Source organism: Saimiri boliviensis, chromosome 2 (assembly GCF_048565385.1).
Source record: "Saimiri boliviensis isolate mSaiBol1 chromosome 2, mSaiBol1.pri, whole genome shotgun sequence".
Classification (NCBI taxonomy): domain Eukaryota; kingdom Metazoa; phylum Chordata; class Mammalia; order Primates; family Cebidae; genus Saimiri; species Saimiri boliviensis.
The window spans coordinates 39653930-39681395 of record NC_133450.1 but is presented as its reverse complement, the minus strand read 5'-3'; the positions used below and the strand labels follow the sequence as shown (position 1 = coordinate 39681395).

The following is a 27466-nucleotide window of genomic DNA, read 5'->3' as shown; positions in this document are numbered from 1 at the left end:
CTCCCAAGTACCTGGGACTACAGGCTCGTGCCACCACACCCAACTAATTTTTTGTATTTTAGTAGAGATGGGGTTTTGCTATGTTGGCCGGGATGGTCTCGATCTCTTGACCTCGTGATCCGCCCACCTCGGCCTCCCAAAGTGCTGAGAATGATTGCCATACTAACTGGCATGAGATGGTATCTCAATATGGTTTCGATTTTCATTTCTCTGCTGACCCGTGATGATGAGCTTTTGGAATCTCCTGTCTTCAGAATAATCTCTTCTTTCATTTCAATCCAATGGTGACAGTCCAAAAGGATGTTTGGAAGTTTATTCAAAAGTCACATTTCGTTTGGTTGCAGTGGCTCACACCTGTAATCCCAGCACTTTGGGAGGCCAAGGCAGGTGGATCACTTGAGGTCAGAAGTTCAAGATCAGCCTGGCCAATGTGGGAAAACCCCGTCTCTACCAGAAATACAAAAATTAGCTCAGTATGATAGCATGTGCCTGTAATCCCAGGTACTGGGATGCAGGACAATCACTTGTACCCAGGAGGTGGAGGTTGCAGTGACCCAAGATGGTGCCACCATACTCCAGCCTGGCTGACAGAGCAAGACTCCATCTCAAAAAAAAAAAAATAAAGTCACATGCTGTCTAACCAGAACTTTTGGTTATTAATGTTGGAAAGTAAACAAGCAGTCTTCATGGGAAAGACTTCTAAGTGTACCTCTGAATGAAAGCCTGTACTCCTGGACTAGGTGTACAGGGGTACACCTTTGTGTATGATGGGATGACATTTACTTCTTAAACCCTATCTTTGAATGTCATTATTCTCTAACTTTCTCTTTCTAGATTTGTCCTCTACTGAGGACTAAGAAAAGGAAAACAGTGACACATCACAGAGTCATTTAAAATTGTAATCATTCTTCAGTGCAGTGACTCAATCCATGATCACAAATAATGCTACTGAACAGCCACTGTACAAACAAAACAAACAACAAAAAAGCCATAGTCAAGTCAAGAAGTATTTTTCTACTTGATCTTTGGGAAACTTTCCCAAACAAATGAGTTTCTCCTTTATAATTACTGCAGGAGAAAGTATATCAGATTTGGTTTCTAGGCCACAGCCAATAGACTATTTGTTCAGGTTTCTTTTATCTCCTAAAAACCTACATTCTTTGTATGGAACTGGAACCCTCCCTTTTGAAAGAAGTTGAGCTCTGCTGGGCTGTCTAATTACATGAAAGTAGACACTTCTGCTCCAAGCGTGGGGCTTTTAGTGGCCTTGAATCATTGTGATGATAATGGAGGAAGAAGTAGAAATAGCAACACATTAATAACAACAACAAAAAACTTCTTTGAAACTTTTTTTCCTGCTTGCAGCTTTTTAGATCAGGACTGCAACTGAGATACAATTAAATCCTAAAGGTACTTTAAAAGCAGGGGGTGTTGTAATGTCTTTTCTAGATAATGATGTGACACTATGAAGAGATATCAAGTTTAATTCTTACAAATTAGCATCATCTGACTAAACCGAGTATCTCTCAGGCTTAATCAGCTTGTATCACTAGTGGGGTTTTGTCATGCAAACCGTACTCCTTTAAATCATAAGGATATGCTGGAAGGCTGCTTTTACTTTTTAAGAGTTAAACTTTTCCCCCAGTCCTATGAGTTATTGAAACTCCCTTAATGTTTTCAGGAGCTTCAGGGCATCCTTAAGAAAGGGAAGCTAACTTTTGAGAATATTATGGAAAAACTGCGAATCAAGTATTCTGAAATGTACACCATAGTCCCTGCAGAGATTGAATCCCAGATGGAAGAATGCAGAAAAGCTCTAGAAGACATAGATGAGAAGGTAATAATAATGTTTGTACTACTGTTATTATTTATGGAGCCGAATGACTGTCAAGAGGAAAATATCATTTAATGTCAAATTCCGTCTGCCAGAATTTCAGCTATGACTGCTTTTAAGAGTTAAGTGACCATTTTGTATGTTGAATACTAAGATAAAGATGCTTTAAATATGTGACGTAACAGCATTAGGTAATTTATATATATTTAATTATCAAAATGCTTATTCTTCCCTTGCATCTTATAATACAGTTATATAATATCTTTTACTGGTTTTGTTTGCTTTTGTACAACCCCTGTACAACCACTTGAACATTTTGGATGTTAACACTTTGCTTTAAAATATATTCTTTGAAACATTTTGACATTACAACAGAGGACAATAAGAATACAAATTTCACAACTCACTAGGAATAGTACTTAGCATGTAGTGTCTGTCTAATGACCATGTTAACAGAATTCTCATAAAAAGTACCTGAGCAAGTCTTTACTCCTAAAAGTCTAGATTTGAAGAAAGGTTGGAAAATATTTTATAATACTAGAAACATAGAAGCTTAGCAAGATATTTTGATTGGATTGTAAAAAGACAACCCATATCAAACAGAAGAATATTCTGTTTGGTTTGGTATCCACAGAAGGATTTTTTTTTTTTGAAGCCTAGAATACTTATAACTGGATAAATAAAATAGATCTTAAACACAAAAAATTCAGATTTCAAACTTAGTTGCTAGAATATGTCATTAATTCTATGACAGATTTCTCAGGAAAATCTCACATATAAAAAAACATGTAAACTGTTAATGTGTATTTATAACAAATCTTTTTTATTTAGCACGCAAGAAAACCTGTTTGGTACTTTCTCAAGGATCACGTACTATTGATTTTATTTGAGGAAAATACTGAATGTTTTGAGAGAAATTAAATGCTTTTCTTATGAATACTTACGAAAGTTCCTAGCAGAGTAAATTAATAATCAAAACCAGTTGTTCAAATTCAAGGTTGAAAATTTCTGCTGTGAACCTGTATATTTGTAACCAACAGCAACTAATTTTTATTATGTGATTCGTCTAAAGGAAGTTCAAGGGTCTGGGGGATAGACATGATACCACTGCGTATAATTCAAATGGCTGCTTACGTGTCCTAAATCTAAATCATTATCTGTCCCAATGTATCTAAATGGTGTACATTTCGACCAGGAGAATAAGTGCTCAAAATATCAGAAACCTTCGTCTTGTGGTAATTTGTGACACAGCCAGCAATAAAAAAACTAATGCGGGACCAAAGTAGGATTCTTTTTTCTAGTAATATTAACTGCAGTATGGTCTGGGAACATGATATAAAAGCATCAACAGCCCAATGTGAATAGAGCCTGGGACTCAATGTCGGGACTTGGGGGCTTCTTCGGACAAGTTCAACTACTTCCTTGACAAATGACTATAGCAAGTCATTTAGCCTGTGTTTCAGTTTCTGCATCTGTATACTGTCTCCATAGGATGGTTTTAGTCTCAATGGTTATACAGACTTAGAGAGAGAGTGCGCACGTGTGCGTTTGTGTGTGTGTGTGTGTGTGTGTGTGTGTGTGTTCAATTTAGAAACAAAGAATTATACAGAAGCATAAAGTATTACTTGGTTATTTAGTAGCTGCTTGGAGAAAGCCTTATCAAATAGCAAAACGAGCACAAATACCATTCAATGTATCACATTTAGAAAGTGATACATTCAACATTTATTTATTATCTTTCCTAGTACAAGTTTTTGTTTGTTTGCTTTTAAGAGAATCATTTAGAGAAAAAACATTACACTGTTCATTAACTAAGTTTCTAATGGCTGGGAAAACATCTACTACAAGTGGTTACACAGAGAATAATTAAGCTCTATGCATCCTCAAGAAATAGCCGCTTTCAGAAGGTTGTTTCGTGCACATGAATACTTTGATGGCAATTACATTTAAAAGTCAGCTTAAGTAAGTTTGGTTTTACTGAAAACAGATCTATGCAGAGGATTTTCTTTAAAAATAGAAAGATCGTATAAGAATTGTTTATCCCCCAGGAATTCTTTTTTTTTTCTTCCCGAGACAGTCTTGCACTGTTGCCCAGGCTGGAGTGCAGTGGCGCTATCTTGGCTCACTGCAACTGCTGCCTCACAGGTTCAACCAGTTCTCCTGCCTCAGCCTCCCGAGTACCTGGGATTATAGGTGCCGATTGCCGCACCCAGCGAATTTTTGTATTTTTATTGGAAACTGGGTTTCACCATGTTGGCCAGGCTGGTCTTGATCTGCTGACCTCGTGCTCCACGGTGCACCTCTGCCTCCAAAAGTGCTGGGATTATAGGCGTGAGCCACTGCGCCCGACCCCCTCCCCCCAGGAATTCTTTTATATCATTTGATCCGTATGGGCATGTTTCAAACAGTCCACTCAGTAGTTTTGCCCAACACAGCATGTATCTGTAATACATGTTATATTACATTAAACAGATTTTTATTTAAGATTGAAGAGGTCAACCACCGGGCGCGGTGGCTCACGCCTGTAATCCCAGCACTTTGGGAGGCCGAGGTGGGTGGATCACGAGGTCACGAGATCGAGACCATCCTGGTCAACATGGTGAAACCCCGTCTCTACTAAAAATACAAAAAATCAGCTGGGCATGGTGGCGCTGTAGTCCCAGCTACTCAGGAGGCTGAGGCAGGAGAATTGCCTGAACCCAGGAGGCGGAGGTTGCGGTGAGCCGAGATCGCGCCATTGCACTCCAGCCTGGGTAACAAGAGTGAAACTCCGTCTCAAAAAAAAAAAAAAAAAAAGATTGAAGAGGTCAAGTAAACACACCGCCATTTATTAGTCTGCCTATTCACCTTCTCATTAACACATTTGCCAGAATTTCTTCCCCCAGCCCTTAAAAAATTTTTACAAGTTAAAACAGAGTGACTACCACTTTTGTTGTTCAAACCTGTGAATAAGGTGCAGACAACCTCTCTAAGCCAACTGTGTGTTTCTCTCTTTAACAGATTAGCAATGAAGTCTTAAAAAGTTCTCCGTCACATGCAATGAGGAGAAAAATAGAAGAAATTAACAATGGGCTACATAATGTTGAAAAGATGTTGCAGCAGAAAAGCAAAAATATTGAGAAAGCGCAAGAAATTCAAAAGGTAAAATTCTTCTGTAACTCCCTTGAGCATTTGGTATTTCTGACCCACTCCTTCCCTGTTCATTAGTCATCACAAGGTGAGTTTTTTAAATTACTCTGAAGCACAGAAACCCTAAATCAAATCTATAGGGACATCACTTAAAGAGGCTTGATAGGGAAAGTTGTGTTTAAAAATTATTCTGTTGGCCAGGTGTGGTGGCTCACGCCTGTAATCCCAGCACTTTGGGAGGCCAGGGCAGGGCAATTGCTTGAGCCTAGGAATTCAAGACCAGCCTGGCCAACATGGCAAAACCCCATCTCTACTAAAAATATAAAAATGAGCTGGGCATGGCAGCACATGCCTGTATTTCTAGCCACTCGGAAAGTTGAGGCATGAAAATCCCTTGAACCCAGGAGATGGAGGTTGCAGTGAGCTGAGATCATGCCACTGCACTCCAGTATGAGTGACACCCTGAGACTATGTCTCATAAAAAAAAAAAAAACCAACTCTGTTTTTCCATGGTGGGCATATACCCAAACTTCTGAGAGCCTGTGATTGTGACCTAGCATTTTCACAAGTAAAGGAAAGTAAGGATTTTATCTTGGGGATACTGATATTAAAAATCATTCAGTAGAATATGAAAAATATTAAAGCTCTTTTTAAGACTGCCAAGGTTTAAAAAAATAAATAAAAATTCCAAATTTATTTCCCTTGTAAAATGTCTTACAAAATAAAATCTTAGGTAAAACTGTACATAAACATACTGTTCTACTTTTTTTGAGGTGGTGTCTCACTCTGTCGCCAGGGTGGAACACAGTGGTGTGACCTTGGCTCACTATAACCTTCGCCTCCTGGGTTCATGAGATTCTCCTGCCTCAGCCTCTCGAGTAGCTGGGATTACAGGTGTCTGCCACCACGCCTGGCTAATTTTTATGTATGTTTAGTAGAGACAGAGTTTCAGTATGTTGGCCAGACTGGTCCCTACTCCTTACCTCCTGATCCCCCCGCCTTGGCCTCCCAAAGTGCTGGAATTACAGGCATGAACCACCACGCCCAGCCACTATTCTACTTCTTAATTCGCAAGTAAACTCCAGTATAGGGAAAGGATTATCGTTCTAATCTATGTTTGTTTGTTTTTTTTCTAATCTATGTTTTAAGGAAATATTTTTAATAATTTGGGGCTTTGGGCTGAGTACGGTGGCTCATGCCTGTAATCCCAGCACTTTGGGAGGTCGAGGTGGGTGGATCACAAGGTCAGGAGTTCAAGACCAGCCTGGCCAACATGGTGAAACCCTGTCTCTCCTGAAGATACAAAATTAGCCAGGCGTGGTGGTGGGCACCTGTAATCCCAGCTACTCAGGGGGCTGAGGCAGGAGAATCACTTGAACTCGGGAGGTGGAGGTTGCAGTGAGCCGAGATTGTGCCACTGCACTCCAGCCTGGGCAACAGAACAAGACTCTGCCTCAAAATAATAATAATAATAATAATTTGGGGCTTTTAAAATTGGTTAGAATATGGCTCACTATTGGACAAATCTTAAGCAGAGGAACCTAATTTAACAAGTTAGATTTTCCTAGTTCTCAACATAGGAGAAAAAAATGTTCTTAAGCAGACATTAAGAACTGAATATTTTACCTTTGAAATTTTCCTCTGCCCAACAAAGTTCAGATTTGAATCCAGCCTATTGGTTTCTTGAGTCAAAAGCAGTTACTCCTAATACATGTTTCTAGAGCTTTTTGCCTCTGCATTCATCCCAAGTCAGCAGATAATTTTCTTTTTTTTAATTTTTGAGATAGTGTCTCATTCTGTCACCCATGCTGGAGTGCAGTGGTGTGATCAAAATTCACTTCAGCCTTGACCTACCTGGCTCAATCGATTCTTCCACCTCAGTCTCCCAAGTAGCTGAGACTGTAGGTGTGTGCTGCCACACCCAGTTAATTTTTGTATTTTTTGTAGAGGTGGGATCTCCCTGTGTTGCCTGGGCTGATCTTGAACTCCTGGGCTCAGGCAGTCCACATGCCTTGGCCTCCAAAATTGTGTGAGCCACTGCACCCAGCCCAGATATTTTTCTTTATTTTTTCACTTAAAATTGTTTTCTAGATTAAGTGTGTGCATGTGTGTGTGTGTGTTTACGTATGAACTAGTGTAAATAGGTTCAGGTATTTTCAGATACTTCCCCAAGCCTCTTTTTTTTTTGAGACGGAGTCTTGCTTTTGTCACCAAGGCTGGAGTACAGTGTTGTGATCTTGGCTCACTGCAACCTCAAATGATTCTTCTTCCTCAACCTCCTGAGTAGCTGGGATTACAGGCATGAACCACCATGGCTGGCTAATTTTTATATTTTTAGTAGAGATGGGGTTTCACCATATTAGGTCAGGCTGATCTCAAACTCCTGACCTTGTGATCTGCCCGCCTTAGCCTCCCAAAGTGCTGGGATTATAGGCATGAGCCATTGCACCTGGCCTCCTCAGGCCCATTTAAAACAGAATGTTTTGTTCATCACTCTTGAGAAAGGAGAGCTACATTGACCTTGTTTGTGTCAGTAATCTCTAGAAATGTCCAGGTCTTTCTGTTTCCCTACAGCTAATTTGTAGTGAAATGAATACAGTTACAGTTAGGAGAGCTCAGAAAAAGTGTTTTTTGGTTTAGATCACACATGGTTGCTGGGTGTAAATTAACAGCTATTCTTGTGATATTTCTCTGCTGCTTTAGTAACATTTATAAATGTAAATTTTGGGTGAAAACCAGGCATTGTCTCCATAAACTGTGACCTCTTCATTCAAACTGACTTATGATTTCCTTCTTCAGAAAATGTGGGACGAGCTGGATCTCTGGCATTCCAAGCTAAATGAGCTGGATTCTGAAGTTCAGGACATTGTTGAACAGGACCCTGGACAGGCTCAAGAATGGATGGATAACTTGATGATTCCTTTTCAGCAGTATCAGCAAGTATCACAGAGAGCAGAGTCTAGAACCTCACAGTTGAATAAGGTATGGCCGTGACTCACAGTAGCTTCATAGCATGTGGTGGTATTAAGATGGTGTTAAAACAAAACAAAATAATGTATTGAGAGACAGCCTGTTTCTCTTGAATTGCCAGTTACAGGACTTGAAGCTGGGGGCGCGGTAGGCTCATGTGGGCACTGAGGAGACAGATTTCAATGCTAGTGCAGGCGGGAAGTCTGATTAGGCAGACAGAACCAAGTTGACCACAGCAAGAGCCAGGCAAACTGTTGGGAAGTCCAGGCTTCCCAATAGGTAGATAAAGACCAGCAGTGGGAATTTAGGGCAGGTGATCTCAGGAGTCTAGGGACGGAGACAGCAATGAGAAAGACTGTCTTTCAAGGACAGGATACCTTTTCTACCTTTGTTCCAAATAGGAGCTGTGGTTGGCCAAGTTGTGTTCATGATTCATTAAGAGTGAGGCAGCATTCTGGTCTTAGAACTGTAGGGCAAGACCCCGAACAGGAGGACAAAGTACAAGCCCAGTTTTAAAAATGAAGCATAAAATGGGAACCAGAGTAGTTGCAAGACTAACCCAGAACTCTTACTGAGGCCTATAACGGAGTAGAGCCACTTAAACCTTTTCACCAGTGGTCAGAGTTAGTCTTAAAAGTCAGAAGTATCTGCCAGGTTCAGTGGCTCCCACTTGTAATCCCAGCACTTTGGGAGTCCAAGGCGGGCCGATCACGAGGTCAGGAGATTGAGATCATCCCGTCCAACATAGTGAAACCCTGTCTCTACTAAAATAAAAAAAATTAAGCTGGGTGTGGTGGCACGCACCCGTGGTCTCAGCTACTTGGGAGGCTGAGGCAGGGGAATTACTTGAACCTGGGAAGTGGAAGTTGCAGTGAGCCAAGATTGTGCCACTGCACTTCAGCCTGGGTGACAGAGCAAGACTCTGTCTCAAAAAAGAAAAAAGGTCAGAGGGTATCATAACCTAGAGCAGGTGAGCAAGTGGCCCCAGCCATCTACAGGGTCTGACACACCCCTGACTAGCAGCTACTGACTCTTCATCGAGGAGTCACTCAGCTCCAGTAAAAGGCATCCAACTGAGTTTGGCCCTGCGTCTCTTTCCCAGGCCACAGTTAAGATGGAGGAATATAGCGACCTTCTGAAGAGCACTGAGGCTTGGATAGAAAATACCAGTCGTTTGCTGGCCAGTCCTGCTGACTATGACTCTTCAAAGACACTGAGTCACCATGCTAGCACTCTGCAGGTAAGTGTTCTCAGGTTTTCTGCCACTCATAGCAGCTACACAAGGATTTTTGGCTTAGCCGATCGTCCTGTTGCTTTTTTCTTCCTTTCCTGAAATACAGCCTTACCCCTAACCATGCCAGTGGCAGAAGGAAGCTTGAGAGAGTGGCAAGCACTAGACAGGGATTTTGGAGAGCAGGATCCAGCTCTTACTGTCCTGATAACTGCTTGATGACTTTTTGGATGATTTAGTATATCTTCTGTGGACCTCAGTTTCCCCCCACAAAATAAGAATGTGCCCAGAATAGTGCTAATGGTTTTTGGTTGGTAGAATTCTAAGATGCCTCCCCAATATTCCCGTCTTCTCATGTATATCACCTGAAACAATAAGTCCCTTCTCTTTTTTTTTTTTTTTTTTTTTTTTTGGAGACGGAGTTTCGCTCTTGTTGCCCAGGCTGGAGTGCAATGGCGCGATCTCGGCTCACCGCAACCTCCGCCTCCTGGGTTCAGGCAATTCTCCTGCCTCAGCCTCCTGAGTAGCTGGGATTACAGGCACACGCCACCATGCCCAGCTTATTTTTAGTAGAGACGGGGTTTCACCATGTTGACCAGGATGGTCTCGATCTCTTGACCTCGTGATCCACCCGCCTCGGCCTCCCAAAGTGCTGGGATTACAGGCTTGAGCCACCGCGCCCGGCCAAGTCCCTTCTCTTGAATGTGGGCAGGAATGTGCATAGGATGGGATAGTCACTTCATTGATTAGGTTACATTGTATGAGTAAGGTAATGGAGTAGTCACTCCCATAAATACTTGATTAACATGATTATAAGACTCTAATATGGGTTTTTGGATTTTCGGATTTGGAAGGCTCCACCAGTAAGTATAATACTCATATTCCAAAATTTGAAAAAGTTTAAAATCCAAAATGCTTCTGGTCTCAAGCATTTCAGATAAGGGCTACTCAACCTGTAGCAGAGTGTAGTGAGATTCTCCTTGAAAAAGTAAGCAGCTGTATTGTGAGAGGGCCGTGGGGCTGGGACCCAAAGGCTGTTTCTAGAAGCTGAGAGTCAGCAAGGAAACAGGGACCCCAGTCCTACGGCTGAATTCTGCCAACAACCCGAATGATCTTGAAAGAGAACCCCGAGCTCCACATGACACTGGGACTGCAGCCTGTGGCTCCCCGTGCAAAGGACTCACCTCAGCTATGCCTAGACTCCTTACCCCTGGACAATATGAGATAACTTTGTTTTGCTTTAAGCCATGAAGTTTGTGGGAATTAGTTACACAGTGATGGAAAATGAATCCATGGTTCCTTCCACTTCTGACATACCATGATTGCAAATTCCCTGTCCTTCCTGGTACTCCACACATGCCCTGTGTCTCCATGCTGGCTTACAAAGACAAAACTAATCAAAGCGTTTTCCTGCTTGAGGCCTTGGCTGCAAAGCATCTTCCGGATGCTGAGTATTGAGGGAAGTTTCATTGCGCTGGTATGTTTCCCTTCTCTTGTTCTGCCATGAGAAGGAATCCCTTAGAGAAATTTGGTGACCGTTTTTACAGACTCAGACTTGCAAGGTGATTCGGCTCCTTCTTCTATTTTTAGAATGACACAATGTGTTCCTAAGTGAGTTGCTGAACTCAGACTTCCCTGACGTTTGAGAATTGTTGGCATATTTTTTTCTTTCGGTAACACTTGTAAAGATGCTGCATTTCTGTCCATTTTTTTTTTTCTTTTCTTCTCTTTGATTATGTTTTCTTTTGCCTTTCCCCACGTGGATTAACTTTCCATATCCTCAAAGGTTGTCATTTTTAAACTTTTTATCACCTCTCTAATTCACTATTGTTGAGGACTTGACCAAGACAAAAGAGAGGAATGATGCTTTTTTCTTCCCCCTTCACATGTTTATGAGTTAAAAAAACAAACTAGAAGTGAGCTCACGTAAAAGCAGCTGGGATTTTGCTACCTTCTACTGATACAAATGCAAAAATATAAAAGCATCTCTCAAACTCTTCAGGACTTTCTAAATCGATAGACTTTCTTTATGAGCTAGAACTGAGTAAAGGAAGTAGGGACAAGGGAAGGTACGGGTTTATTTCTATGTCCTGATGTGCCCTAATCTCCCCCTGGGAAGTAAGTCCTAAATAACTAGTCCTATGTGAAATCCTGGTTTGTCCAGTAATTCTACTTTTATGATACCCTTTTCCATTTTCTAGCATATTCTGGTGTTACTTTTTAAATTGACTTTTAAAGAAGCGTCAGAACTCTAAACGAAGCTTTAAATGTTTGTTTTAATTACACTATACCCTTCTACCTGGATTGCATTTGTTAAAACCGGTCTTTGTAACCTATAATTTCACAAATACTGCTGTTGTAAGAATCACTGGAACATTAATTGTCGTCATTATAAAAATAGAATACTAACTTTTTGTTTTTTTGAGACAGAGTTTCACCCTTTTGCCCAGGCTGGAGTGGAATGGCACGATCTAGGCTCACTGCAGCTTCTGCCTCCTGGGTTCAAGTGATTCTCCTGCCTCAGCCTTCCCAGTAGCTGGGATTACAGGCTCATGCCACCATACCTGCCTTATTTTGTTTTTTTAGTAGAGACAATGTTTCACCATGTTGGTCAGGCTGGTCTCGAACTTCTGATCTCAGGTGATCCGCCCACTTTGGCCTCCCAAAGTGTCAGGATTACAGGTGTGAGCCACTGCACCCTTTTACCCACCTCCAACCCTAAGTAATCACTCACCGTTTTCTGTTACTATAGTTTTGCCTTTTCTAGAACATCGTATAGAGGGAATCAAACAGTATGTAATCTTCTGTGTCTCACTTTTTTTGCTTAGCATAATGCTTTTGAGATTCACTCAGGTTATTACACTTATCAACGCATAGTTAATTCTTTGATTGCCAAGTAGTATTCCATTTTTGGGAATAAGTAGTTTATCTACCAATTAATAGGTATTTGGGTTGCTTCCAGTTTTGAGCTATGTATTAGCCATTGCTGTGTAACAAATTACTCCAAAAGTTAGCAGCTTGAAACAGCAAACTTCTATTACCACAGTTTCTGTGGGTCAGGAGCCCACAGGCATGGCTTAGCTAAGTATCTCTGGCTCAGGCTATCTCATGAGAATGCGATCAAGGTGTCGGCAAAGGCTGTAGGCTCATCTGAAGGCTGAACTTGGGTGTGGGAAGAGGTGGGGGATCCGCTTCCAAGCTCATTCCCATAATTGTTGATAGGCCTCAGAAGATCTGCTTCTACTCACAGACAGGTGGGCTCCTCCAAGAGTCTGCCTCACACCATGGCAGCTGGCTTCCCTCAGCATAAACTGTCTACAAGAGAGTAAAAGAGAGCTCTCAAGATGGAAGCCACATTTTTTTGTTCTTTTAGAGACAGGGTCTTGCTCTGTCACCCAGGCTGGAGTGCAGTGGCACAATGTTGGCTCAATGCAGGCTCCACTTGCTGAGTTCAAATGATCCTCCCACCTTAGCCTCCCAGGTAACTGGGACTACAGGTGCATGCGACCATACCTGGTTAATTATTAAATTTTTGTAGATAAGGTCTCTGTTGCCCCATCTGGGCCACAGTTTTTGTAATCTAATCTTAGAAGTGACATCTCATCACTTCTGCCACATTTTATTAGAATTAAATCAGTAATTCCAGCCTGCATTCAAGGAAGCTAATATAAGGATATGAAGACCAGGCGGTGGATCATTCTGGGCTACCTCAGAGGCTGCTACCATAGGCTATTAATGAGCAAAGCTGCTATGAATATTTATATATAAATCTTTGCGTAGACATGTGTTTTCATTTTATTTCAATGAATAAATACCTCTGACTTTTATGATGTGTTTTAATAAATAATAAACTGAGAAATACTTTTCCAAAATGGTTGTGTCATTTTTCGTTCCTACCAGCAACATGAGTTCTAATTGCTCCATATTTTCAACAGTACTTAATATTGTCTGTCTTTTAAATTTTAGCCATTGTAGTGACTTACAGTGGTATGTCATTGTGGTTTAAATGGCACTACTCTAATAGGTAGTAATTTTGAGCATTTATTTTTGCCTTTTTTTCTTATTTGAGGCAGAGTCTCGCTCTGTCGCTCAGGCTGCTAGAGTGCAGTAGCACGGTCTCGGCTCACTGCAACCTCCACCTCCCAGGTTCAAGTGATTCTCCTGCCTCAGCCTCTGGAGTAGCTGAAATTACGGACACACAGCACCATATCCAGCTAATTTTTATATTTTTAGTACAGACGGGGTTTCACCATGTTGGCCAGGCTGGTCTTGGAACTCCTGACCTTGTGATCTGCCCGTCACAGCCTCCCAAAGTGCTGGGATTACAGACAGGAGCCACTGCGCCTGGCCTTTCATATTTATGTCTTTATTGGTCATTTGTATACTTCCTTTGTGAAGTATTTGTTCAATTTTTTTTTTTGCCCATTTAAAAAATTCCATTGTTTGTCTTCTCGTTGATTTGTAAGTTATTTGTAAAATATTCTGAAAACCATTCTTCTGTCATATATGTCATTTACAAATATTTTCTTCCAGCCTGTGGCTTGTTTTTACATTCTTTTAACACTGCCTTTCAGCAAGCAAATGTTACCAATTTGATGAGGTCCACTTTATCACTGTTTTTTTTTTTTTTTGTATGAATTACTCTTTTGTTCTGCATTTTAAGAAATCTTTACCTAATGCAGGGTTACAAAGATCTCCTCCTATGATTTCTTCCAAAAACTTGATAGTTTTAACTCTTACTCTTAGGTCTGTAATTCATTTCACGTTAATTGTTGCCTAAGGTATGATTTGAGGATCAAAGGGTTTTTTTCCCATAAGGATATCCAATTGTTTCTCCATCATTTTTGGATCAGAATCACCATTAAATTACTCTGACCTTATGGGAATCAATTGACCTCATATATGTGCTTCTATTTCTGGGCTCTCACTTCTGTTCAATTGATTTATGTCTATATTTTCACGAACAAGACAGTCTTCATTACCATAGCTTTACAGTAAGTCCTGAAATCGGGTAGCATCAATTCTGCAACTTTGTTCTTCTTTTTCAGATTTGTTTTGGCTAAATCAAGGCCTTTGCATTTCCATATAAATCCAATTTCTAAATAAAGTTCCGTTTGAATTTTCAGTGGCATTGCGTTAAATTTGTACATCAATTTGGAAAAGAATTAATGACTCAACCATATTGACTATTCAATCCAGGAACATGATATATCTCTTTATTTCTCTTGGTGTTTAATTTATCTCAGCAATGTTTTGTAATTTTCAGTATACAGTTCTTACGTGTATGTTGTTAACTTTATTCCTAAGTAGTTTGTGGTTTTTGATGTTGTTGTTGTCAGTGATATTGGTAAAAAGTATTGGTTTTAAATTTTGTTTTCCTAAAAGTTTTCTCCTATAAGGATTTTGAATAAGATTAATATAAAATTCTGAATAATCCAATTAGTTTTAGTGACTTATCTGAAATTTTTGTTGCATAAGTGAATGTTCTTTCTCCTATCAGTTATTTTTTATGGAATTACTGAAGAGTACATTAGCAAGTTGAGCATTTTCGTTAGGTGACTGAGCTATTTTGATATCTTAAATTTGAAAATTATTACATGTATAAAAGGGGCTTATGATGAATAATGAAAGATACTTCTCTAACCCCTATTGTTAAAGGATTCCAAGGGTTTTAGAAGTGGACGAAGACAAAATATATATATTTCTTATTATGGTAGAGTATACAGGTGGATACTCTAAAGTCTTTCATTACCATTGACATTAGAGAGTATTTGGTTTTCATTATCAAACTAGAAATGACTAGAAGTTTAAAATGTTGAGAAAACTTTAAATTTTCTCTGATTTAAATTTTAATCAACTTATATCAGGATCTTGATGTCTTTCTCTCTCATTTTGTGTTTATATAGATGGCTTTGGAAGATGCAGAACAGAAGCACAGTCTTTTACATTCAATCTTAATGGATCTAGAAGACCTATCAATAATTGTTGAAACAGATGAATTAACACAATCCGTACAAGAGTTAAGTAATCAAGTAACAGCTTTACAACAAAAAGTAATGAAAAACCTTCCACAGATTCAGCAAATGGCTGATGTAAGTTGGCACCATAAAGATGCGATTTATTATTCTTAATTTCTATTTCATTCAGAATTAAATTAGAGGCTGGGCACGGTGGCTCATGCCTATCATCCCAGCACTTTGGAAGGCCAAGGCAGGCTGATCACTTCAGGTCAGGAGTTCAAGACTAGCATGGTCAATATGGTGAAACCCTGTCTCTACTAAAAATATAAAAATTAGCTGGGCATTGTGGTACACGCATATAAACCTAGCTACTTGGAAGGCTGAGATAGGAGAATCACGTGAACTTGGGAGGCAGAGGTCTCAGTGGGCCAAGATTGCAGCACTTCTGCACCGGCCTGGGTGACAGAGCAAGATTCTGTCTCCAGAAAAAAAAAAAAAAAAAAAAAGAAGAAATAAATTAGATTTATACTGCTAACTAAGAACTATACAACTAATCTTTATGAAGACACATTGATCTGGTGAAATTTCGTTTATGTTATTTGTTGAATTACATTTTACTTTCCTTTGCAACCTGTAATGTAACTATAACAAAAAAAATCTCCCCATTTTTCAATCTGGAAGTGGTCTGATAAAGAGTAGAGAATCTTGATAAAAATAAGCTCTGTGTTTTCTCTTTGTCAAAGAGAAATATGATTGATTTTTAAATGCTGGATAGGAAAGAGGAAGTTGAAAGAGAATCCTGGCCAGGTGCAGTGGCTCACGCCTGTAATCCCAGCACGTAGGGAGGCAGAGGCAGGAGGATAGCTTGAGCACGGGAGTTTGAGGCCTGTCTGGGCACTATGGTAAGACCCCATTCTCCACAAAAAGGAATTAAAAACAAGTTTGAAAGAGGTAAACCCAAGTCTTTATTTACCAATAGCAAATATTTATTGAAGGGCTGTTGCATACCAGCCTCTGGATTTTTATTTTTGCTTGAAATATCTGATGCATTTGTTTAAGAATAGAGTCACATAGTAGAGGCAATTACAGTTAGTGCTTCATTATTTACCTTTGTTTCTCAGTTATATTCCCTATACCACACTCATGTATCTTCAGGGAATAATAACTGTTAGAGTAATTTTCTTGGTTATTGAAGCTTATTTCAACATTTTTAAATGCTTCTATAATTTTTGATGAAAATTACCCTAAAATACATTGCATAATTCTATATACTTTCTTAAATAGTAGGTGAACAGAATAATGCCCATTTAACTTTTCCTCATAATTTGGAGATATCACTGTAAACAGCTATTGTGCATTGAATACTGCTTTGTTTGCTTATAAAGTTTTGTTGGTTCCTGGCTGGACATGGTGGCTCTTGCCTGTAATCCCAGCACTTTGGGAGGCCGAGGTGGGCAGATCATCTGAGTGCAGGAGTTCGAGACCAGCCTGGCCAACATAGTGAAACCCTGTCTCTATTAAAAATACAAAATTAGCTGGGCGTAGTGGCAGGTACCTGTAATCCCAGCTACTGGGGAAGCTGAGACAGGAGAATCACTTGAACCCGGGAGGCAGAGGTTGCAGTGAGTCGTGATCACGCCATTGCACCCCACCCTGGGCAAAAAGAGCTAAACTTCCTTTTCAGAAGAAAAAAAAAATTTTTGTTGGTCCCTGTATTGAATGGCTCCAGACTGCTATAATTTGATATCCTGTCTATTTTCATGTGATTTTTAAATCTCCTTCATTATTTACCATACCTTCTTATTGGTACAGTATATCTGCATTGAGCTCTAAAAGCCAATAGGCTCTCTCACAGTTGTGTGGACTTCAGTGTGTAGATTTTGCAGCATGCGTTTTGCTTATTTTTGCAGCGTTTCACTTGAAGGTTCTTGACCAGGTCTTGCAGGTTGATGTTGATGAGAGAATAACCAATGGAAAAATGATTCATTGTTTACATTAATCTGAAGAGGTTATAAAATAACTCAGTGACACTCTGCTTGGCAACAATTTATTAGGGAGTTAGTGAAAAAGTCCTGACCCTTTTCTAGTTCCTGTGTGTCTGTTTCCCAAGCATAACTTTATCGTTTTACTTAAGGTGGTGAGAATTTTTTAAATGTCATACCCACTTTTTTTCAAGTCTTTGAATGTAATCCAAAGATAAATCTAAAGAGTTTGTTTTAAAAAAATTGATTTCAATATGTATGACCTTTGATCTCATAGTATGAGTAATTTAAAGTTGGCCATATGATGATCGTTAGTCCAGAAGGTATATAAGCAATGCTTTGTAGTATGGTGTGCTATTTATGGATTAACATTTTTATTAAAAATGGTGAACATTCTTTATCTGTAGTGCTTGGTTTGTTTTTAAGAGGTATAGATGGCAAACATTATTTGGCTAAATCAGAGAATAGAATTAATTCCAATAAACTGTTTTATAGATGATTAATATACAATATATATTGTATCAGTTTGTTCTTGCTTCTGAAATTCTAGGATGTGGTTGCTATTGAATCTGAAGTAAAATCAATGGAAAAAAGAGTTTCAAAAATCAAAACTATCCTATTATCAAAAGAAATACTTGATTTTTCTCCTGAAGAACATCTTAAACATGGGGAGGTAAGCATAGATCATTATTTAAAGTATTTTCTTATAATACTTATTATGTCTTTTAAAAAACAATATGATGTGATACAAAAGCATTTAGTCTTAGTAGAGGAGGTTAGGAAATTGAGGAGAATGACTATGTATTTTAGTCATAGTTGTAGTACCACTTATGTAAAGATAATTTTCCTGTAAGTTATTTTTTCATTTAAGTCAAACTCAAGGCCTTGAGTACCTAAGTCGGGCTGAACTGGGTTCCAGCCCCAGCTAGACTGCTCACTGGCTGCATGACTTTGAGTAATTAATGTTTTTTGGATTCTCTTTCATATCTGTGCACTGGTACTGAGGTGATGACATTGGCCGATTATAATGTAGTAGAGCCCCTGACAGAGGAGCTGGGACATAACGAAACAGCAGACAAAGGTTGATCCCCCACTCAGCCTAATAATTGAGAGCATGTGGCTTAGGCTCAGGGAGGCCTGGATTCTATTCCCAGCTTTGCCTCTTAAAGACTAAGCTTCCCTGGACCTTCTAACTTCTGTGAACCCAATTTCCTCACCTGTGAAATGGAGGTTAGGATACTTAGCTCTCAGGGGGTTGTGAGAGTAAATGAAATGATATTATATGAAATATGACTTAGTAAAGTGAATAATATTTTCTAATGTATTGGTTACGTAAATCCAGATTTCTATGGCTCAGATGTTATTAAAGCAAAATATAATTATACTTCTGGGAGTGTACATAGTCCCTGCATATGTCCTGGGACTCATGCAGGTCAGTTCTGTTAAAGTCAACAAGCACTTTTTGAGGCCTGCTACATGGGAAGCCTGTGCTAGGTGTAGTTGCTATGAAAGTGAGAGGCAGTACCTGCCCTTACATTACTCACTGCCTAGTGACAATATACACGCAAAACGCCAGCTCTACACAGAAAGTGGAGGGAGAGAAGGAAGAAAAAAGTTGTCCAAATGCATAATTGAGTACTGATAGGTTACTCTTGCCCCAGGTATTCTTTCCTGAGACCTTCAACTCCCAGATCATGAGTGACATAGTTCTTTTCAATCTGAGCTAAGAAATTGTTTTAAAAATGGAAACTATAAAAACTAAATTATACAGTGTTTTAATTTTGAATAATTAAATTTAACAGTGACCATTGTCTTTTCATTTTTGTAACATGCGTCTCTTACATAATTAAGGTCATACTTGAAAACATACGTCCCATGAAGAAAACCATTGCTGAGATACTGTCTTACCAGGTGGGACTGAGGTTACCACAGACAGGAATGAAACCTCTGCCTGTGTTTCAGCGGACAAATCAGCTTTCACAAGATATAAAACTATTGGAAAATGTGACTCAAGAACAGAATGAGTTACTAAAGGTGAGCAGTTTCTAATGACAGCCAACCTAGTGGATGAAAATGTTCACCAGTGGTTTTGTTTTCATTTCTAACTGAAATTAATTATTATCCTATTAATTATTACAGGAGGTGGCATTTGATATAAAAGCGTATCTTCATGCTGAAATGGAGCTAAGGTTATTTTTCTCAGTTCTTATCCTTGTTCTGGTTGAAGACATGAAAGCATAGTGATGGTCTATTTAATTTCATTCCACAGTTTATTAAAGACCTTCATGGGCAAAATGCTGTGGGAAGAGAGTCAAACCTGAACAAGGCATTGGCAGCCTCTGAGGCCAACAGATCTAGAAAGTAATCGTCACCATAGTAATCTCTGTTTTCTCAGTCGCTCTTCTATTAATTGTCTCATTTTATTACCAAACATGCGATATAGGTTGAGTAGGCACTTCATCATCTTTGTTTTTACAGATGAGAAAGTTGGCATCAGGGTTAAGTGACCTGCTAAACGACCACAGAGTTAACGTGTGTAGAGGTTAATTTATGTATACATGGAGCAAGAATTTGAGTTTCTAAGCTCCTGGTGTCATTTTGCATATTGAGAGATGATATTTTTCATCTTCTCCCCAGAGGGGTTTGGTGGTGGTGGTGGTGGTGGTTGGGTTTTGTTGGACCACTAGTCTCCATCAGGAATCATCATTAGTTAGAAATAATCTTTAGTTTGTATTCCTAGATCAACAATCACTCCCACAGGAACAGAAAGTTGCAGAAAGAGCCTTAAACTGCACAGACTTTCAGTCCTCTCTATCCACCGCCTGCTTCCTGCCTTTCCTGATTAGATGGGCCACTGTAGGGCTTATTTTTTATTTTTTATGAGAAAAATGAAACCACCTTTTGCTGGTAAAAAGAAAAATGACTGTATCTTATTCCCTGTTAAGTTTCTTGCACATTTTTATTCTGTTCTCCTAAGGCTTGAGGATACTGTACTCTCTGGTTTGCGTCTTAACTCTGGTCTGGCTGCTAGTCAACTGATAGCATTCTGTAACATCCAGAGAGAGAAAAAAGATCTAGCACTCAGTGTACTATCTCATAATAATATAAAGAGAGAAAAAAATATAAAATTTGATCTATTATTTTCATCCTTTTGTGCTTTATTGGTCTCTTGGTCAGAAGAAGAAAGCAACAGTCCTAACTATGCTTTCAAGTGGCTTCTTCACAACATGAAAGGGGTGAAATAGAAGAGGAAGTTCTGTTTTGTGCCAAGTTAGGTATCAAACTGTGCTGCCCAAACTTTCCATCTCATTGTGCTGATGGCAATCAGATGTCCCCTCATATATTTCAAAGCTAAGAAAGACAGGGGTGATGACAATCATTAGAATATGGTACATTTCCTTTGATTTCTCCTTGAGATATTGTAAATGACCTCGTAGAGAATAAGACAGATTACTTTTGTGGGCAGTAAGGGGCTGTAGTTCATTGTTAAGGGCTGGGGAGCAGATGCACACAGTGCACATAGTTACTCATTTCCAGCCTACAGCTAAAATTATGGTTAAATATTAAAGAAAATACAAGGAAGAATTCCGTATTAGCTGGAAGCTTTGTAGTTTTAAAAGGCATTTTGCTTCATTATGTAGCATACCAAAGAAATATCTCGTTTTTCTTTTGAAAGTCGTTTCTTTATTTTTCATTAAACTTTAATCATACTGTTTAGTCCACAGATAGGTCTGAGCTTTGCTGCTCCCCCAGCACTAGATGCCCGGTATTTTTCTGGTTAGTTTTGCTTTATTCTGCAAATTCAGGCTGTTCTTGAACCCTCAACTTCTTACTCATAAAACATACATCGCTGATCCCAACGGGTACCAAGTCAAGATGAGTCTGGACCGGGGAAGCCCATTATCACTCATATCACATGCTCTGTTCAATCTGAATCAGTTATGTCACCTTTCTATGTGGAAAACCCACCATGGAATATGTAATAAACTGGTTTCTGTGACTTGTCAGTAGTTTTTCAAAAGTTAGCAACTTTATGTTGACATGCCATAAAATGCTTTACAGAATAAACTTACTGGACTGGAAATACTTAAGAGTAAAGGTGTGTTCAGTGAGGCTTGTACTTTAAGCACTGCCCAGCATGCCCTGGCATCTAGGAGAGCAAGAAGATCAGGTGTCAGCTTGGCAAACATTCTTGTCTCTGTTTAGGCTACCACATCCTACTGAAATCTCAATGGGTGCATATTTGCTGTAAGTGATTAAAACTTCTGTGGGGATAAGCAATGAAAATAGTCCATTAATCTACTAGATTATGACAATTTTTTTTTTGCGGGGGTTATTTTATAGGAAGTCATAAAACAGACCAATGAATGTGATGAAGAAATAGAAAATTTGAAACAGATCTTAAATAATCATTCAGCTCAGTTCTCCTTTGAACATATGTCACCAGACCAAGCCGCCAAGCTGCCGCAGCTACAGGTATGTTTCTTTCATTTGTAAAGGTATGTTTCATGTATCCATCAGTCCATTTATTTAATACTTACAATCCTTTGGTGTCTAGAAGCCTTTCTAGTGTATAGTGTACTTTCCTATTTCTCTGTAACAATTTCTGTGTGTATTTACTTTCCATTCCTATTTCATAAAATAGGTGATTATATAATGATCATTACTAAAAAATGTAAAATTGTAGCCCTTGATGTTAAATCAAGAGAAGCCTTATCTTTGTATAGCCTGGGCAGCCCTAACCCCAGAAACTGGGCCAGGGTTGCCACATCTCCTTTAATGGAGGGCTTTTTAAGTGCCCATAGCCTTAGCCGGATGCCCTTTGATCTGAATTTGCTCTGGTACCAAGGAAGCTGATATAACATACAGGATATGTGGACAACCTGACTTTCTGGGATAAAGTCAGGTAGTATGGGCAGGCTGGGCTTTGGCAGTTAAAGACTCCAAATACTATTGTAATGAAGAATTCCATATTCTAAGTAGTATTGCCATATGTCAGAATTCACAGTGTCCTGTAGATTCAGCTACAGTGGATTGCAGGTTAACTGTCTATTACTAGTTTTTTTCAGTCATTGCTTTTGAAGTAGCATTTCTATAATGAAAAAAAAAAAAAAGCCTGATTGTATGCTAGGGATAATAGAAAGCTGCTTTTCTTCCTGCCATCAAGTTATGCAGGCAGGCAATTAATATGGTACTCAAAGGAAGATTACACCACTTGTTGGCTGTGAGACCGAGGGCAAGTGATTCGACATCTACAGGGAAGTACAGGGGAGTGCAAAGTGACACAGCTGTTCAACAGTAGATCAGAAATTCCCACTCAGTATTAAAGATTCAATATTGTACAAACATTAGATTTCCCCTTATGCTAAAAATTCGAGGACCCCAAAGAGCTTTTGTTTCTATGAATTATATCCATTGATACAGAAGTTAAAACTCAGAAATGTAAAAACATTTGTTTAGTTTTTAAGTAACAATAATAAACCCACAACATGTTAATAGCAATAACTATTTTATTATTTTTTTTTTAGAGAAGAGGGAGGTCTCATTATGTTACCCAGGCTGAAGTAGAAATAACATTTTTATTGAAGTAGTTATATTTTCTAAAACAAATAGTAATGAGGAGACTGACACTGTTTTATGTGTTTGCAATATCTTTAATATCTGGCTTAATATTAGGTCAGTGCACCCACCTAATAGACAGATTCTTATGTTTCTGCATTCGATCTGTTTAGGCATGTAGTTTTCTTTTAAGTATGTGAAGACAATCTAGCCTCTCAAATACGTGCACTTGGAAGAGGGAGGAATATTTTAATAGTCCTTTTGAATAATTGCGGACATTTTTCTTTGAAACTATACTAAAACCCAACAAGTGCAAATTACATATTAATTGTAAAATGGAATCTGAAGCCATGTCAATGACCTTTACATGTTCTTACGTTGAAATCCATTGGTCTACTTTGTACTTTGAATGGATCTTCTAACAACGAATGCTTTTATAACATCATGCTAGATCATTTGGAAAATATTGCTTTACTGAGTTATGCAGATCTTCCAAATGTTGACACATTTCAAGTCAGTATTTCTTTAAATCATAGTTGTTATTAACACCTGTCTCTTCATAAAAATCTTTTAATATCTAAGGAAATCAATATAGTTTATCAGCTGGCTTTTGTCGAGTAAAAATAGGGTTCTATGAATAAAAAGGATAGTTCAGCTTACAACTCAAACAATGGCCTAAGTGGTTTTTCTCATCCATTGGCCCTTGGTATGCAGTAGGAGTGCCCTATGCATACTTGCCATTTTTTCACAAAGAATACTAAAAATACATGCTGCTGTGGTTTGAAGGTTTTTGTCCCCCCCAAAAATGTTGCTCCCCTCCAACATTTTTATTCACGTTAAAACTTAATCACCAACACAGCAGTATCGGGAGGTGTGGCCCTTGGGAGGTGATTGAGTCACGAGGGCTTCTCCCTCATGAATGGGATTAGGAGCCCTCAGTAAAGGGCTTGAGGGAGGGAGTTCACCCATTTTTGCCCTTCTGCCTTGTGCCATGTGATAACTCGACAAGCCTCCCTCCAGGAAGATGGAATTTTCCCTTAAGAATGTCCTCGATGAAGAAATGTGTCTTAGTTTGCTTGTGCTGCCATAACAGAATACCCGTGACTGGGTAATTTATAAACACATCAAAGTCAAGAACCCAGTAACAATGAACATACTTGGTGTTCCGGCCTTGATTGATATAAGGTACCAGTAGTTATACCCACCATTGCTTTCATGCCATCAGTGCAAATGTCAGCACAGTGTAAAAGGCAAATAGCATGTTACTACTACGAAAATTATCTGGACCTCATGCACTGTGGCCAGGGGTCTGCAGATGCTGCTTTGAGGACAGCTGCTCCATGTAGGACTGCGGCTCTACTCTGTTTCTGTTATTCTAGTGCTGTAGTATTGCTCTTGTTGGAAGGCAGTGTACTTCTAAAGTTTAGTGTTTATTGAAAATGGAACACAGAATGCAGCCAACTCAGATTGAAGTCAAACTGTTATTTCTCAAAAAGCAATCACAGAAATGTTGACTTCAGACAGAATAGGGGTATTGGCCTAGGCAAGTGTGTGGTAGAGCTATGAGAAAGCCCAGGCGTGTGTTCTGCTAGGTGCTAGCTGCAGCTTTGGACAAATCACCTTCTTTCCCTCGCCTTTAGAACTCTCCCTTGCACGTAGAGACAGATCACGTTTCTTTCTTCTGTAAGAAAATTAATGCTTCTATGAATATCTGTGGGATGGGTGGATGGATGAGCCACTGCTCAATTACTTACTTATTCTACAGTAAAATATATATGTAGTATATCTTATTATGGGAATGATGGACAGAAAGGAATGATGGACAGATGGAAGAAAGGAGGAGGAAAGAATAGGGGTTTAAGGAATACATTGGGAACAAATTTCAAACACATGAAGGTTTTCTAAAAAAGAGCAGGCTGCTTCTAATGTAGCCCTCACTTCAGGAGCTCAGGCCGGTTGAATGACATCTCTCAGAGGTGCTAGAAAGGGGGATGTTAGTGTATTTGACACCTGCTATTTCTTCCACATCTAAGAATCTATAATTCTATAGTCATCTCAGATAGACAGTGGGCATTTGCATATCTGCCATGTGTAAGAAATTTTATTTGCACATACCAATAAATACAAATGTTAAAACTAACATTATGAAGCTCGGGGTCATCTGTCCATCATTCTCATAAGATATACTACATGGTACCTTTATTTGTCTATTTATTCCTATTTAGCAGGAAGATTTCACTGTAGAAAAAGTGATTGAGCAGGATAGACTCTGCTAAAAAAAAAAAAGTATGCTGGCTTGTGTTGCGATAACAACAGGAAAAGTAAATGAATTTAGTAAAACCAAAGAAGACTTTCAAAGATGATAATGAAAGAATGAGATTTATATTTTCATTTTCTCTTGATGGTTCCTAAATGTTAGTCTGTTTAAGAATTTCCTGGAGAGATACAGGAATATGTCTCCTGGGGACGTGCTTTTTTTTTTTTTTTTTTTTTTGAGATGGAATTTTGCTCTTGTTACCCAAGCTGGAGTGCAATGGCACGACCTTAGCTTACCACAACCTCCTCCTCCCCTCCCATGTTCAAGTGATTCTCCTGCCTCAGTCTCTTGAGTAGCTGAGATGACAGGTGCCTGCTACCACACCCTGCTAATTTTGTATTTTTAGTAGAGATGACGTTTCTCCATGTTGGTCAGACTGGTCTCTAACTCCTGACCTCAGGTGATCCACCCACCTTGGCCTCCCAAAGTGCTGGGATTACAGACATGAGCCACCACGCCTGGTTGGGACACAGTGGGAAGTATGCATAAGACACTTATGCTGTGCTGGTTAGTGTGCAGACTCCTGGGCCCTGGGCCGTGGATTCTATAGACGCTAGACCAGTAGCTCCCAATTCTGGCTGCACACCACAGTCATCTCTGGAGCTTGTTACAAGTTTCCATGCTTTGGCCCAACCCCCAGAGATTCGGATTCACAAGGTCTCTGGCAAGGCTGAGGGATCCTATAGCTTATAAACCCTACAAAGGACCTTGGAAATGCAGCTAGGATGGAAGGAGCTTTGGTGTGCCAGAGACTAGCTTCTGGCTTTGTAAACCAAACAGCAGAGAAAAATCTTTAGCCCTTGTACCAAAGGAAGCAGGCTGCTATGGGGCCTCAGATTTCTCAGACCTTTGCAAACACTCTTTCTACACAGGAAGAAATCGAAGGTATGGAAAAACAGATTCTGAGTTTGAACCAGAAAAAAGAAGATCTGTTGGTGGACTTGAAGGCCACCATACTAAACCTTCACCAGCATTTGAAGCAAGAAGAAGAAAAGGCAGAAAGAGATGTGCTGCCAGCTGTAGCATCAGAGGAGGGCAGAGTGGCGGAGAGGGATGCTTCTGAGTGGCAGGTGGGTATGACTTGAAGTTAATGCTGGCCCCAGACTCCACAAGAGCATTAATGGTTAGTGTTTTCCATCTGAACAACCTGTGGCATCTACGTCTATGTCCTGTAGTAAAGGAATTTTTGAAAGTGGAAATATTCAACCTGAGGTTGTTTACTAGTGAATATAAATCCTCAAGGTGTGCCTATTCTGGGCTCCACCCAGAATTCTTATGCCTGAGTTACTTTAGGACATGCTTATAAAATTTCACAGGCATGTGGATCAAGCCTCCCTTTGAAGTGTCTTCCTACGGAAAAGTCAGCCGTTTGCAGACCCAGGAAGGGCCCAGTGCCTCTCTAAGTCCTCTCTGCATCCACATCAATGACTCACATTCTTTAATTGTTTGATGAGGGGCCACAGGGTTGGGGCATGAAAATGACAAGACCGAAGGTTTGACTGACTCGGGATATCTGGCTGGAGGAGCGAACTGTACAGGAGGCAGAGGCTACTTGTGGGGTGGGCATCTTGGATAAAGTGAGTAAAAAATTAGCTACATAAAAATGCAGCCAGACCGGGATCTTGGTGACGCTGACCAGCAGCCAGACTGCAGGTGTTCTTGTGCTGTGCTTTTCAGTTGAACAGAAGAGGCTCCATGTCTTACCTGGCAGCAGTCGAGGAAGAGGCGGAAGAAAGTTCTGTGAAGAGCGAAGTAAGGGAAATAATTTTCTTCGTTAAAGTTTGTTAGAACCGAACCTCTAAAAGAAGGTCACTGAAAAGACCTTAAAGTGAATGGAAACCTAAGAATTTTTAAAATTAATGTTGATATTTTAAGAGTATGACTGAAGCAGTTCTCTTACGTTATTAATGTTTAAGTGTATCGAAACCTACTTCACTTTGTAAGAGTGAGATGAATGTAATTCAGACACTCTTGGCATACGGGAGAAGATGAAGTTCTCTGTAGTCTCCTGATTTCTGAGGACTTTTCTCTGAAGTTTTGAGAGCATGCTGTTTGTTTGGCACTCCTGGTCTCATTTTTAGAACTGTATTTTTCCACATTTCAATTACTCTTTTGGTCTAAAACAGTATTTCTGAGGACATGAAGAGTTGTGTTAGCCACTAATACTAAGAATTCATACTATTTAATTATAACTGGTTGAATGAGACATTTTCAATTGTCTTTTCTGACATCGGTTTCCATATCATACTTGAAAAATGAAAGTTGCAATGGGTCTTGAGCCAAAAGGAAGAAGATTGAAGCAACTTACAGTTTTTGGGACTAACATGTAACCACCAGACACTTTTTAGGCTCATTTTATAGGTGGTTGAATAGCTCCACTGTCACACAGAACAGACCTCCTGTCCTAGAGTGTGTCGCTAGGACATGGTGGAACTGTGACAAGGAAGAGTACAGGTTTACTGTGCTCTGGGACCAGCAGAGAGC

The 27466-nt window shown here is 39.5% G+C and overlaps 1 protein-coding gene across 7 annotated transcripts in view; it reads left to right on the top strand.

The window, feature by feature from the left end:
• Positions 1–27466, top strand: part of SYNE2 (spectrin repeat containing nuclear envelope protein 2) — a 390475-nt gene that overhangs the window by 237085 nt on the left and 125924 nt on the right. For 6 of the 7 annotated variants that reach the window (XM_074393137.1, XM_074393136.1, XM_074393135.1 and 3 more), the window contains exons 54-63: positions 1682–1837; positions 4835–4975; positions 7763–7945; positions 9036–9173; positions 15071–15256; positions 17657–17779; positions 18958–19140; positions 21451–21582; positions 25855–26052; positions 26660–26734. In XM_074393137.1, coding sequence (XP_074249238.1) covers positions 1682–1837; positions 4835–4975; positions 7763–7945; positions 9036–9173; positions 15071–15256; positions 17657–17779; positions 18958–19140; positions 21451–21582; positions 25855–26052; positions 26660–26734 — 1515 coding nt within the window. Of the gene's footprint in view, positions 1–1681; positions 1838–4834; positions 4976–7762; positions 7946–9035; positions 9174–15070; positions 15257–17656; positions 17780–18957; positions 19141–19781; positions 21355–21450; positions 21583–25854; positions 26053–26659; positions 26735–27466 lie in introns of those variants that run through there. The other variant, XM_074393139.1, reaches the window with a different exon arrangement.